We start from the raw sequence: 15,447 nt of genomic DNA, 5'->3' as shown, positions 1-15,447 counted from the left end.
ACTTGCTTCTAAGGCCACATGGGTACCAAGTTGAGAGAGGATTCCTGCCCTGTGTGTCTTTTTTCTTTAACATTCCCACAGTTAAATAATGGTGTCATCATGGAGAACAGTGCTGAGGGGAGGTGGCTGTGCCTTGGAGGCCTTTAAAGCAGTTCTTCCTGCAGGGAGCCTTTCGGGGCTGGAAAGTCTTGAAGACAGTTTGGCCAAGGGCCATTTGAAACGTGAGAAAGTGAGGCCATGGAGCCACGTGCCAGGTGTCATGATGGCACGCTCTGCCTTCTGGTCCTCCGGCTGTATTCGTGAGTGTGCATGTACATGGGTTCCTGTGTGTCTGTGTGCAGGTGACTGGGGCAGAAGTCAATGCTGTGTGTCTTCCTTATATTGTCTTCTACCGTATTTGTTGAGACAGGGTCTCTAACTGAACTAGAAGCTGGTATACCTGTATATTTTGAGGACCTATTTTGATTTCTTTAAAAATTAAAAAAAAAAAAAAGGGACTACCCTAGGAGGATAAGGGCTCAGACGTGAGGTGTTTCTGTTTAATATTTATTTATTTATTTATTTATTATATGTAAGTACACTCTAGCTGTCTTCAGACACTCCAGAAGAGGGAGTCAGATCTTGTTACGGATGGTTATAAGCCACCATGTGGTTGCTGGGATTTGAACTCCTGACCTTTGGAAGAGCAGTCGGGTGCTCTTACCCACTGAGCCATCTCACCAGCCCTTCTGTTTAATTTTAAAAAGTATTTTATGTGCACATGTAGGTTTGTGCATATGTGACTGCTCATGGAGATCAGGGGAGGGGGGCAGAATCTCTGGAGCAGAAGTTACACGCCATTGTGAGTCTTCTGAAGTGATGCTGGGAACAGAGCTCTGGCCTTCTGCAAGACCATCACACTCCTCACTACTGACCAATGTCTCCAGACCCTCTATTCAACTTTCTTTTCTGAGGTGACACCTTTCACGGGTGTTCAAGCCTTCTGTGTTGCTGCCTGGACACTAAGGGGCCGTCTGCATAGCCTGGCCAGGGAACAGACACTAAAGGGCTGTCTCCATAGCCTGACCAGTGCTTATTTATTTCCCATGATTTCATTGTTTTCTGAGACAGTGTCTGTCTAACTTACTTTTCTGTTGCAGTAACAAAAAACAAAAACATGTCCAGAGCATCTTTAAAAAAAAAGATTTATTTAATGTATGTAAGTACACTGTATGCTGTCTTCAGACACACCAGAAGAGGGCCATAGGATCTCATTACAGATGGTTGTGAGCCACCATGTGGTTGCTGGAAATTGAACTCAAGACATCTTTTAACTGAGGGCTTTGCTTGCAGCTTCAGAGAGAGAGAGTCCATGACCATCATGGTGTGAACCTTCACAGCAGTCAGGAAGGCACAGCACTGCAGAGGTAGCTGGGCGCTTACATCCTACGTGCAAGTAGAAGGCAGAGAGAAGAGAGCGCTAGTGGAATGGCGGGAAGTCTTTTCAAACCTCAAAGCCCACCCCCAATGATACACTTCCTCCTCCAGTAAGGCCACACCTCCTAGTCCTTTCTAAATCGTTCTACCAACTGTGGGTGGGTGGGGGCAGAATATGACTACGCAGGACAGACATTCAAATATATAAGCTTATGGGGCCATTCTCATTCAGACCACCACTGTGTCTCTGTGTATCCCAGGCTGGCCTCTAATTTGTCATTTCCCTGCTAGAGCAGCCTCAAAAGTGCTGGAATCACAGGCCTACTCCACCATGTCCAGCTCCTCCCTGTGATTTTGGGTTTAGCTATCCCAGTGGGCTCACTAGCCTTAGGCGTTTGGCAGATATAGAAACTGAGATGAGAGTGGCCCGTTCAGGTCTCATGGGGTTGATGTGCCGGGAAAGGCATTTATATTCAGCTCCAGGAGGCCAAGTGGCAGGGCTGGAGACAGCACCTGAGGCTGGGATCGGAGGGGCAGAAAGAGAGTGCTTGTCCCTATCCTAGCCTTCCTTTCCTTCTTCTCCATATTGAGTTCAGGTCTTTCTCCCCCTCTCCACCCCAAGAAGCCCAGTAAGAGCTCAGAAGTAAGGCAAACCCAATGCCTGCACATGTAGCAGTCCGATCAGCTCCTGTCAGCCTCTCGTGGGGGACCCAGGGCCCGAGGCTTTGTTCTTTCATCTGTCACTGACTGTGTGACTTGGAGGTCATTTTCTTCACTTCTCTGAGTTTCTGCCCTTCTTACATCTAGGGCTTGCAGAAATGCTGGGGAGAGCTACCCATGGTCTTCGCTGTTGGGCTTGGGATGACTGAAGAGCCACCATGCAGAAGCCGTGTGCCTTTTCTCCTCCGTGCTTTGTTTGTCAGTAGAGGTGGATGCTGTGCAGGGAAGATAATGACAATATGGGAACACCTAACTCGGGCCCTGACACTTAAGCTGGCATGGAGGAAGTGCTTGACCAAAAAGCACTGGTTAACTTCTCTACCCTTCCCAGACTTGAAACATGTAGTGCTAGCAAGAAGTCTAGATGCTTGCTTGGCTCCTGGGTACAGATAACATTGAAGCCTGGTGGTCTAGACCGTAGGAAGCCTGGAGGAACTGTCCTCTGGGCTCCTTCCTTCGAATCCCTCTTTTGGGATTGGAAACCACAATACTCACTTTTGCCTGGTCTGATGGGAGGACCTTACCTCCTGGTTTCTTAACTTGATTTGTTTGCATTCTTGCTCTCAATCTGTGTTCTGTGGGGTGTGTATGTGCGTTCTTCTCTCTCTCTTTCTGTGTGTGTGTGTGTGTGTGTGTGTGTGTGTGTGTAGCTGGGATCTCTGAGAGGCTGGGGCCATGGCCTCCTTTGTATCCAGTTTAGGCAACATCATTACATGGCTCAGTGCGGCCGGTTTCAGACAATGAGGCCTTTCATGGGGCCTGCCTGTGGCTCCCAGGGTGGGCCAGAGGGCTCTCTTCCCACCTCCTTGTGGGATGCCATTATAGCTCTCCATGGGGCCTTGGCAGAGACAGGATGGGGGAGGGGAGGGCAGGGAAGAACTCTTGACTGTAGACTGTGTCAGGGATTGAAGCTCTGCCTTGTGGTTCAGGGGACCACAGATCGCTGGTGTTTTAGATTCTCCCAGCCTCCCTCCTGGAGGAGATGATAACAATCTCCTAACCCCTGCCCTGGGTTGCCCTGTGGCCCTGCTATCTTCGTGGTAGAAAGGACAGCATCTGACTTAGTTTCATAGTGCTAAAAGTAAGTGCTCAACAAATGTCCTCCATGGATGGAGGATGCCAGGGGTGTTTCATGCTTGATCTCCTTAGTGCCATCCCTTTGATAACCCTTGGAGGCAGGTATTATAATCTTTGTTGTTGTTGTTTTGAGACAGGGTCTCTCTATGTAGACTTGGATGCCCTGGAACTTGCTATGTAAACCAGGTTGGCCTTGAACTCATAGAGATTTGTCTGCTTCTGCCTCCCAGTGATAGGATCAGAGGTGTGTGTCACCAGGCCTGGCTTAGGATCGATCCTCTTTCTATGGGCAAGGAAACTGAGTTTGAACAGCTTGCCTGAGATTGTACAGGTTCAAAATATAACTGCACTCGAGCCTAAGCCAAGGGGCCCCAGCACTTGTTTCATGATGAGTTACTTCAAGGGTTCCTAAGCCAGTGACTCCCTTCAGGATAGTCCCTTGCCATAGGACTGCTTCTGCAGAGTGGTCCCATAAACTCTGGGTTTCCTGTCCCCACTAACCACTGTAGGGCGTTCCTTTCTGCAGGGCTTTTCAGGACTAAAAGGAACCCCCTTGGCTTGGCCTTCAGGCACCCAACAGCATCTGTCTCCTGTCTTCCCTCTGCATCCGATAGTCTTGAGTGAGGAATGTGCCTGGTGGGGACTGCTCTTTAGGAAGGGCAGAGTGCCACAAGAAGACCTGTGGCAGGGACGTTGTGAAGATCTGATTAGGTCTCCCTGGAAGGCAAGGCACAGCAAGTGGCTGTGGTTGTGGGCTTTAAGTGGAGTCTGAGAATGGCCAGTAGAGCGTGGGGGCCTGAGGTCAGGCTGTGGAAACATGTACAGTTAGACATACAGGGCCCAGAGTGGGCAGATGGTGGGCAGGACTGGAGGAGTTGAGATCACCAAGACTTGGCTACTTGGACCATGGAGGAAATAGAGGGGAAGCCGTTAGGTTGCTTAGCAGCAACCCTGGCTCCTGAAGGTTTCTATTGGCTCCTCATCTGGGTATCACTGGGCAGCCTTAGTGTCTCAAATCTCACTGTAGAGGGTTTGGGCAATGAGGTCTCTTCTGCTCTGACCCAGTGGGGCGACACAGGCCAGGAGGATGGAAACCAACCAAGTCCATGGCATGGTCAGCTGGGGTCAGGACTAAAATCTGGCCAGGTTTGGGTGACCTGGGGCCAGTGTCTGGCATAGCTGTAGTCAGGGAAGGCCTGGCTCTGACCTCTACATGCCCGCCCTCCCTCCCTGTCAGCTGTCTTGGCCCTGCTTGCCTGGCTCTGACTTCATCCCAGGCTTCTGCAGTCTTGGGAGGAGTGGCCATGCTCTAATGTCCCCATTGGCTAAAGCTTTCCTGGCTGTACACATTCCTGCCTCCTGCTGGCTGGCTGCCCATCTTGGCTCTGGGAGTGAGCAGATTACCACAGAGCTCAAGGAGAGAGTAAAGTCTGAGACATTTATGCAATAGTAATTGGAGGGCCCGATCCTGTGGCCTGGGCATTAGCCTGGGGTTCTGCACACTTCTTTTTGCAGAGTAGGGGGACATAGGAATAAGTTCCTCTGCTTGCCTCAGGCAGGCACTCAGCCCTGCTCACCGAAGCGTGGCATTTCTGTTTCACAGGGTGATGACCCCCATGGCTTTTCACTGGAAACTAGGCAGGTCAGAACTCAGGCTAGAACCCAGAATCTTAGATCTAGGGCTTGGCTCAGGGAAGGAAGGGCCTTTCTTTGAAATCGCAGTGTCTGGGGGACAGGATGGGATTTGTACTTAAGTCTGGTCCTGTTTGTCTCTTGGCTGAGGTCTTACTGTATATAGGCTCAATGCATCTTGTGTCCTTGGCATTTGACTTAGGGCCCAGTATGCAGAAGAGGTGCTTGTCAAATGAATGATTGATTGATTGATTGATTGAATGAATGAACGAAAAGAGCCACAATGTCATTAGTCCTGTCTTTAGACATTATGGAGTCCGAAGGGATGGCCACACTCCAGCACTGTGTGTGTGTGTGTGTGTGTGTGTGTGTGTGTGTGTGTGTGTGTGTGTGTGTGTGTCTCAGGATTGAAGCAGAGGAGCAGGGGAGTCTGGATCCCAAGTGCTGACTACTGGCCCGGGCTTAGCTGTTCTCAGTTTCTTCATCTGTGAGATGGGCCATGATCCCTGATCTCTGCATTCCTGGTAAGCATCCTGTGTGACCAAGGATGTGGTAATTCAGGATACCGTGTGGGCATATGGGTCTTTGCTGTGTTCCCCACAGGGGCTTCTTTTGTTTTCCCATCTATCCTCTGCCTCCAGCCTCCTGCATTTCCTCAGCTCTCTCAGGGCTTCTGTCTAGAATAGCTGTTCTCACCCGTGGGTCATGACCCCTTTGGGGTTCCACCAACCCTCTCACAGGGGTCAAATATCAGATGTCCTGCATATCAGATATTTACATGACATTTCATAACAGTAGCAAAATTACAGTTATGAAGTAGCATTGAAATAATTTTGTGGTTGGGGGGTCACTATAATATGAGGAACTGTATTAAAGGGTTGCAGCATTAGGAAGGTTGAGATCACTGGTCTAGAATGTTCTACGAGCTTCTCACCCTGTGAATAATGTGGGAAAACAGAATCTACCTTCCCTCTTCTCTGAGCAACCACACCCAGAAATCCAGCCACCTGCATCAACATCCATGCAGGCTCCGGGTGCACAGCCAGGCTGGGGCTGCCTTTGGCAGTGGTTTCCATGGCAACAGGACCTGCTGCTTCAAGTGTAGCAGCCTTTAGGCTGCCTTTGAGAGCCTAAAAGATGGATAGCTGTCTGGTGTGGACTCCCACCCAGGCCAAGAGTTCCTAGGTGCTCTCCTCCTCTCCTACACGGTCCAGCAACTGTGCATGCTGCCCAGGGACTCTTCCTGTCTGTTCTTCCTTCCTTCCTTTCTTTTTTTTGTATGCTTTTTCTTTTCTCCTTTCCTTCCTTCTTCCTTTCTTTCTTTCTTTCTTTCTTTCTTTCTTTCTTTCTTTCTTTCTTTCTTTCCTTTCTTCTTCCTCCCCTTCCTCCTCCTCCTCTTCCTCTTTCTTGAGACAGGGTTCTCTGTGTAACCCTGTCCATCCTAAAACTGTAGATCAGACTGGTCTCAAACTCACAGATCTGCCTGCCTCTGCCTCCCAAGTACTCAGGGATTCTTGGAAGAGGCTGCATCTCTGGGAGGCACAGCAGTTCTGGGTTAGAGAGGCCCAGCTTGTCTCTATCATCCTAGTAGTCATGGGCTTTGAATGAGTTACCCTGGATCTTTTGAAGTCAACAGGTTAGCTGCAGGACCCTTATAAGAGACTGTGGCCCACCAGCCAGCTGTGCCCTCATCCCACTGTGAGCTGAACTAGGCTCATACCTGTCCCTGTCTTGTGAACACTTTGTGCTGCTGCTCCAAGGACCCGGGCTTTAGCCTCCTCTTGCCCTAGGAGACCCTGGGGGCCATGTGTATAGCTCCCAGGAACAAGTTCCTGACCAGATCCCTGGGACTGCAGTTGGGCTTTGCCTTTGACTCCAGCCTCAGTTTCCTTGTCTGTGACATGATGGTAATGAGCACCTGCCCCACAAGTCTGTTGTTGGAATAGAACTAGATTTATACATGTGAAGCACTTCAGAGAGTATGCAGCACTTAGGAGCTATGATAACACGCTGTGACTAACCACAGCTGACAGCCACCATTGGCCAGGAGAACTGGAACCCCACCCCCATTCTTTTTTTTTTTTTAAAGATTTATTTATTTATTTATTTTATGTATAAATACATGTATATGTATATGTATTTTATGTATAAATACATGTATAAATACATTCCCAATGGTTGTTGGGAATTGAAGTTTTAGGACCTCTGCTCGCTCCGGTCAATCAATTCCACTCGCTTCGACCCAAAGATTTATTATTATTATATATAAGTACACTGTAGCTGTCTTCAGATGCGCCACAAGAGGGCATCAGATCTCATTACAGGTGGTTGTGAGCCACCATGTGGTTGCTGGAATTTGAACTCAGGACCTTTGGAAGAGCAGTCAGTGCTCTTACCCGCTGAGCCACCTTGCCAGTCCCCCAACCCCTATTCTTTTTCACAAGTGCAGGTGTGCCAAGCACTGGAGCACACTTCTGACTAGGGAGAAAGACAGAGATAGGACAACAGGTCTCTCTCTCATCAGAGGGGCTGCCAGGCATGTCCTTGCTTCTGCCTGGAGAGTAAGAAAGGGTTTGCCAAGCGTGAAGCCCCTATATCTCATATGTGGGATCCAGAACTTTCTCTGTTGTTTCTTCCGCTGGGTCAGGTGACTGACTACCCAGAGCTCCATGGTCTGTAGACTTGAGCAGTGAAGACGCAGTACTGACTGAGGCACTCCTTCTGAGGCCACCTCAGGAAAGACAGAGCCTGAGAGAGGGGCCTGTGGGCTGTGGGGATGAAGTTGGAGTCACTGCTTGAGACACGGTATTGGGAGCTCTGTATTCCTGGGCTTCGCTGGCCCAGACCTCCCTGCATAGGAGGTGGAGGACTCTTGCTTATATCTTCTCCTTCCTTTCCTTGTCTGCCAACCCCAGGTCTCACTTTTGGTTTTGTTCTAATTGTTAACTGTTTATTGAAAGAGACTACTTCTTAGCCCACATATTATTTTTTATTTTTATTTTTTTTGAGACAGGGTTTCTCTGTATAGCCCTGGCTGTCCTGGAACTCACTCTGTAGACCAGGCTGGCCTCAAACTCAGAAATCCTCCTGCCTCTGCCTCCCAAGTGCTGGGATTAAAGGTGTGCGCCACCACCGCCCGGCTCTTAGCCCACATATTAATGTTTCATAGTTCAGGCACATAGCTCAGTATTGAATGTTTATGGAACTCAATCCAAAGAATTCTTTACATTCAAAAATCACTTTGCATTTTGATACTAGCCTTCCTCATCTCTTCAAAATCTTTCACGGAATCATATTTTCTGTAGAAATCTGCATATACCTTCTTTCTTGGTTCAGCCATACCAAACTTACAGGAAACTGCAACTCCCAGGGCCACCATGAACCAACAGTATGACCCTGCAGACGCTTGGCCTGAGGACCATGTAGCTGAGGCTTCACCAATACACTGGAAGTTATGGTAGTGAGTGTCCACTAAGGCAGTGTCCTTCCCAGTTCTCTGAGAAGTGGAGAGCCTCGGGTCTCACTGTGTACAGTACGATCAGTGTCAGATCTTACCATTTCCAGGGCCTCTTGAAATCTGCTTTTACTTGGAGCATCTGCTCCATTTGCTTTAGAATTTACTACTTTAAACTTTTCCTCTTTTTCCTTTCCTTTCCTTTCCTTTCCTTTCCTTTCCTTTCCTTTCCTTTCCTTTCCTTTCCTTTCCTTTCCTTTCCTTTCCTTTCCTTTCCTTTCTCCTCTCCCTCCCCTCCCCTCCCCTCCCCTCTACTCTCCTCCTCCTTGTTCTTCTCCTCCTCCTCCTCCTCCTCCTCCTCCTCCTCCTCCTCCTCCTTCTTCTTCTTCTTCTTCTTCTTCTTTTTTTTTGGTTTTTCGAGACAGGGTTTCTCTGTGTAGTCCTAGCTGTCCTGGAACTCACTCTGTAGACCAGGCTGGCCTCGAACTCAGAAATCCGCCTGTCTCTGCCTCCCAAGTGCTGGGATTAAAGGTGTGCGCTACCACTACCCGGCTCCTCCTCTTCTCACAGTGTCTCAATGTGGAACCCTGACTAGCATGGCACTCTCCATGTAGTCATGGCTGGCTTTGACTCACAGACATCTGGATGCCTCTGTTTCCCAAGAACTGGCATTACAGGTGTGCACCACTACACCTGGGAATTAACATGTATAGATCAGTGGGGTTAACTGCTGATACTGAGCCCTCTTCACTATTCACGAGCTCCAGAACTTTTTGTTAAAAAAAAGTTTATTTGCCGGGCGTGGTGGCACACGCCTTTAATCCCAGCACTTGGGAGGCAGAGGCAGGCGGATATCTGAGTTCAAGGCCAGCCTGGTCTACAAAGTGAGTTCCAGGACAGCCAGGGCTACAGAGAAACCCTGTCTCGAAAAACAAAACAAAACAAAACAAAACAAACAAACAAACAAAAAAGGTTTATTTATTTTATATATGTTAGTTCAGTGTTGTTTTCAGACACACCAGAAGAGGGCATCAGATCCCATTACATATGGTTGTGAACCACCATAAGGTTTCTGGGAATTGAACTCAGGACCTCTGGAAGAGCATTCAGTGCTCTTAACCTCTGAACCATTTCTCTAGCCCCCTCTCCTGAACTTATCTTCTTGAACTGGACCCTGTCCTCTGCTCCCCCGATTAAGCAGTAGTTCAGCTCCCAGCCATCCCATTGTACTATGAACATGATCCAAGGATGTCCTATGAATGACTTCAAGTGCTTGTCCTTTTGTGACCGCCTTGTCTCACTCAATATAATGTCTATACCTTTCATTTATTTTTGAGACTATGTCAAAATTTCCTTACTTTTTGATGCTGAGATAGAGACATGTGACTTCTTCATGTATGTACCGGCTACATTTAAAAATGTATCTAATTAATTTATTTGTATTGTCCATGTATGTGTGTGTGTGTGCAGGTGTGCCAAAAGGCTTCAAGGGTCTTCCTTTATCACTTTCCACCTATTCCTTTGAGCCAGAGTTTCTCTCTGAACCGAGAGCTCACATTTTCCTGGCTAAGATGGAAACCAGCAAGCCCCAGGGTTCCTCAGATCTACTGAGTATGGAACTCTGGGTAGTCATTGTCAGTCATGTGGCACAACCAAAGGACCAACAGAAAGTTCTGGAACCCACATATGAGAGGTGGGGTTTAAGCTGGGTGACCCTTTCCTGTCTTCAGGCAGGCTGGCCTATTCACTCTCATGAATGCCACACTTGTTTCTTCTCCTGGCTCTGTCCACCTTGGAGCTAGGATTACAGGAGCTTGTAAGATGCTCAATGTTTTAGTTACTTTTGCTGTGTAGAGACACCATGACCAAGGCAATTTTTAGAAGAGTGTACTGGAGCCTTACAGTTTCCGAGGGTGAGTCCATGACCATCATGGCAGGGAGCATGGCAGCAGGTAGGTGGGCATGGCTTGGAGCAGTAGCTGAGTCACAACCATGAGGCAGAGAGCTGCTAATTGGGAATGGCATGGGCTTTTGAAGCCTGCCCCAGTGACACACCTCCTACAATAAGGCCACACCTTGTAGCTGGACTTTGGCTACTTTATGGATTCTTCTTTTTTCCACCCTTCTCCACCCTTTTAACAGCTAATACTAGATAGGAGAGAAAAAAGAATAGAGGGAAAGGGAATGTTATGTTATTGTTAGACTACTTCCTGTTGATTAGGGGTGTCTAGTTCTTTGGGGCAAGTTTGATCTTCACCGGCAAGATATCTGATTTCTTCTTGTTGTTTCTTCTTTGTGCACAACTACTTAACACACGGTGACCAACAACAACCAACCAACAGTCCAACAATCCAACTGTTCCCCCAGCCCCCAGGGCTCTAGCATTTATTTATATACCCTTGGAAAAGTCTCCTGAATTCCTGACGTCACACATTTATAGAAGCTATCCGATGCTGGCAAAATCATACCCCTGCTAGAGCAGGAGGCAAATCATAGTCGGCTGCAGTGGACAGTCTGAAGCAGCCCCATATCCCACACCTTCCTAAACAGGACTGGGGACTAAGCATTCACATCTATGAGCCTATAAGGGGGAGCAGGGGCGTTCTCATTCAAAATACCACACAGTTTGATATGTGGGTGCTGGGATCTGAACTCTGGTCCTCAGACTTCGACTTCGTAGCAAGTGCTTTAAAAAAAATGGATTTATTTACTTTATGTATATGAGTGCACTGTAGTTGTCTTCAGACACACCAGAAGAGCGCATCAGATCCTATTACAGATGGTTGTGAGCCACCATGTGGTTGGTGGGAATTGAACTCAAGACCTCTGGAAGAGCAGTGAGTGCTCTTAACCATTGGGCCATCTCTCCAGTCCACAGTAAGTGTTCCTAACTGCTAAGCTATCTGTCTAGCCCCCTACCACTTTTTGACTTTCTCAAAGAGAGAAAGTCAGGAACCTAATATGGCAACATGTCTATAATTCCAGCTGTCTAGAGGCTGAGGAAAGTCAGTGTAAAGAAAGACTTTAAAAGTCGCCCACTAGCTGGAACAAGGAAGTGGACACTCTCCTAAGAGGGAGCAGGCACAGGTGGCATTCCGCTGAACTCTGAGATCCTGGGCTGGAGGTGGTGGCCACTCCCGATGAGGCTGGTGGGCGGTGGTCCTAGCTTCTCTCCCTCTGCGTACTTGAGGTGCCAGGGTTCCACAGTGCAGAGACGTGCAGGATGCTGACCATGCCGTTCTCACCCGTCCCCAGGGCTTCGCCTCTATGTTCTCTAATCGCACATCCCGGAAGTCAATCTCCCATCCGGAGTCTGGAGACCCTCCTACCATGGCAGAGGGTGAAGGATACCGGAACCCCACGGAGGTGCAGATGAGCCAGCTGGTACTGCCCTGCCACACCAACCACCGTGGGGAGCTGAGCATTGGACAGTTGCTCAAGTGGATCGACACCACAGCCTGCCTATCAGGTGAGGCCATGTTCCAGGCTCGCTGGCACATCCCCACGGCTTGCCCCGTAGAACCTGAAGCAGGGGCTTCAGATTTTAAAGATGATCTCTTCCTCTCTCATGAGTACCACACTTGTTCCCCTTCTGGTCTTAGGTCCCGCTGGTTCCCTGCTTCTCTTCAACTAGTTGTCGGGGCAGCCTGTTCTTCCTACTTCCCCCGCCCCAAGTTACCCAGCCCTGGGTGTTGGTACCATGCAGATGACCCTGTCTGCCTCTACTGCGCCCTTAAACACAGCGATTTCCTGATTGGCTGGTTGGTAAAGGCCAGACACAGGGAGTGAGGATCCTTTCTGTGTCCAGCCTCTAGGGTCTAACAGTGACTTGGCTATACCAGCAGGGTTTGAGAGGCCCTGAGGCAGCTGTGGGGTCAGGGAAAAGGCTCCAGAGCAGACCCAGGGCTGAAGCACGGAAGCAGAAGTGGGAGGAGAAGTAGGGGGAACTTCTCATGGAGAAGCTGTTGGAAGATATTTGGTCAGAGGTCTGTGTGACCCGGGAGGCTGCTAACATCGGGCTTTCTTCTCCTGAGCCAGCGGAGAGGCATGCTGGCTGTCCCTGCGTCACAGCCTCTATGGATGACATCTACTTCGACCATACCATTAGGTAAGTGGCTTGATTACCCTCTTGGTCTCTCTCTACCTGCCGCCCCAGCCCAGGGCCTGTATCCCTGTCCCCGCACCCACCAGACTGTGTGACACTTGGAGCGGCCTCAGTTGACTGATGGCCTTGGAGGGTTGGAGCATGGTGTCTTGGGAGTGGAACATCTTTCTGCAGGTGTGTGGGACAGCAATGGGTTAGGTGTGGCCTTTTGCTCTGTGCCATCAGGTGGGCTTTCTTGTCAGGTTGAGGCTGGGGAAGTTGCCTCGGGTTTACAGTTGGAAAGGCTCCTCTGGTGGAGTATGGAGGCCTTAGCCAGGCTGTGGAAATATGCAGAGCCCGCAGCTTGGGGCTCTATGTGTCATGCCGTACTCTGTGACTGGGTAAGTCAGTTCTCTCCCTGGGCCTTGTTTCCTTCCCTGGGAAGTGAAAAGACTTGCATTTGGTCAGGAAATAGCTCTTTTAGCTCAGACATTTGTTCATAGGTTCCTGGTCACTGGATTATAGGTAGTGTAGCTGAAATGTCTCTGAGGTGCCAGCCCCAATAATGACATGTCACTTTTAAATGGCTCTGGACTGGCTCATCTAAGTAAACGTGGTCATCTAGCAGGGTCCCACCATGGGGGTTGTCAGTTATCTCTCTCTCCTTCAGTCTTCTGACTCTTTCCCAGAGTTCCTATCTCTGCCTGGGGTTTCTGCCTTTCCTCTCCTGCTTCCTATAGGCCATTCAGCTACTTAACAAACCATTCAGAAGGTGTTGGAGAAGGTGTTTATGGAGACAGCTGATGCTTTGTTATGCAGTGCACAAGAGATTATTCTGAAAAGAAGACCCCTTGACACGGCACCGAAGTCTACACTAGAAGAGTGAGCCAGCAGCTATCAGTGCTTTTCTCCCCCCTCCATCTCTTACTCAGGGATGCCTTTATTTTTCAGTGGCTGTTACAGGTTACCTTACATGCTGAGTACCTGAGCCTCATCAGGCTGGGACACGAGAAGGCTGCTGAGCCATTGGCCTAGGACAGGCCTTACATAGAGCTCTTGCTACTGGCCCACTCCTAGTTATGCTATCCACACACAGGACGTCAAGTGCCAAGGCCTTATTGAGGGCTGCCTGGTGCCATGTGTGTCCTATTAAGGAAGAATGTCAGCCGGTCCCTGTACTCAGTCACTTGTTCACTATGTGTTCAGTATTAGTTAACAGACTGGCTGGTTTTATGTCAACTTGACCCAAGCTGTCATTTGGGAAGAAGGGACCTCAATTGAGAAAATGCCCCTGTCAGATTGGCCTGTGGGATATTTTCTTGATGAATGATTAATGTGGGAGGGCCCAGCCCACTGGTGTGATGGCACTCTGGGAAAGTAGTCCTGGGATGTATAAAGAAGCAGGCTGAGCAAGCCATGGGGAGCAAGCCAGTAAGCAGCATCCTCCATGGCCTCCGTGTTAGTGTCTGTTCCCAGGTCCCTGCTCTGACTTTCTTGGCTGATGGATGAATTGTAGTGTAGGACTGTGAGTGAAATTAACCCTTCCCTCTTTAAGTTGCTTTTAGTCATGGTGTTTCATTACAACAATTGGAACCTAGTTAAGGACTGGGGAGACGGCTCAGAGGTTAAGAGCACTGACTATTCAATTCCCTGAAGGTCCTGAGTTCAATTCCCACCAACCACGTGGTGGCTCACAACCATCTGTAATGGGATCTCATGCCCTCTACTGGTGTGTCTGAAGACAGCAACAGTACAGTATACTCATATACACGAAATAAGGAAATAATTCTCTAAAAAAAGAAAGAAAGAAAACCTAGTTAAGATAGTTCAGAGCCTTAACTGATCCAGAAAGCATTGGTGTCATGCTAGGGTTGCAGACACTAACACAGTCCTTATGCCCTCTACCCAGTCTGCAGAGGAACATAGAGAAATGTCATTTGTATTTGCAGTGGGAAGTTGGGGATTGAAGTGTGGCTCAGTGGCAGAGCATGTGTTCAGCATGCAGAGCCCTGGGTTCGATTCCCACCACCACCACCACAGACACAGTGAGCTCTGATAAGCTGCTGAGTTGTCTTTATTTTTCTATTCATTCCTCAGTTCGAGGGATCCAACTTAATTTGAATCAGTTTGATAAACTTTCAGCTTGACAAAAAGGCTTTATCCCTGAAGGCAGTACTGAGTTCCCCTCCCCTGAAGGCAGTACTGAGTTCCCCTCCCCTGAAGGCAGTACTGAGTTCCCCTCCCCTGAAGGCAGTACTGAGTTCCCCTCCCCTGAAGGCAGTACTGAGTTCCCCTCCCCTGGAGGCAGTACTGAGTTCCCCTCCCCTGAAGGCAGTACTGAGTTCCCCTCCCCTGAAGGCAGTACTGAGTTCCCCTCCCCTGAAGGCAGTACTGAGTTCCCCTCCCCTGAAGGCAGTACTAAGTTCCCCTCCCCTGAAGGCAGTACTGAGTTCCCCTCCCCTGAAGGCAGTACTGAGTTCCCCTCCCCTGAAGGCAGTACTGAGTTCCCCTCCATTAGCATCTTACATTTATATTGGTTAGAATGCCTTTGTTAAATTGTTGACATATTAATAACGAGGGCTACAGTCTGAGGTCTTTGTTGTTAGTATCTTCACTTTACAGAGGAGACACTGAGGCACAGAGAAGTGAGGAAACCCTTTCAGGTCACACAGCAGGTGGAGGACCCAGGATTGACTAACAGCAGGCTGGCTGGCCCTAGGGTCTTTGCTTTTTATCAGTGCACTTCATGGGGTCGGAGTTGGCAGCACAGGGTCTCCAGGAGAGTTCTTGGAGTGGTCTGAGCTGGCTGGAGGGCTGTGAGCCTTGTGCTTTGGCGGCTGTGACACCATATCTGGGTAGCATGGAGAGGGCTATGGTGCATATGTGGTAAGTGGTCCACCTGCTCTAGGAGCCAGAAGGTGACACTGAGTCTGGGCCAAGAGTACAGAAGGAGGGCACATTGTCCGGAGCCAGGAGCGTGTTAGTGCCTAGGACAGGCTTGGCAGCACCCGGACAGTTACAGGGTTACCTTCGTTTGTTTTCGGTTTTGCTATTTAGAAATATT

At 49.1% G+C, this 15,447-nt stretch overlaps 1 protein-coding gene across 3 annotated transcripts in view; it reads left to right on the top strand.

Moving 5' to 3' along the window:
* Positions 1-15,447, top strand: part of Acot11 (acyl-CoA thioesterase 11) — a 60,453-nt gene that overhangs the window by 21,897 nt on the left and 23,109 nt on the right. For all 3 annotated transcript variants that reach the window (NM_001347159.1, XM_011240556.2, NM_025590.4), the window contains exons 2-3: positions 11,555-11,768; positions 12,338-12,407. In NM_001347159.1, the coding sequence (NP_001334088.1) occupies positions 11,555-11,768; positions 12,338-12,407 (284 nt within the window). The remainder of the gene's footprint in view (positions 1-11,554; positions 11,769-12,337; positions 12,408-15,447) is intronic.

This window comes from Mus musculus, chromosome 4 (genome assembly GCF_000001635.26).
Source record: "Mus musculus strain C57BL/6J chromosome 4, GRCm38.p6 C57BL/6J".
Lineage (NCBI taxonomy): Eukaryota > Metazoa > Chordata > Mammalia > Rodentia > Muridae > Mus > Mus musculus.
Note: the sequence above shows the minus strand (reverse complement) of the source record. Positions and strands in the feature narration are given on the sequence as shown.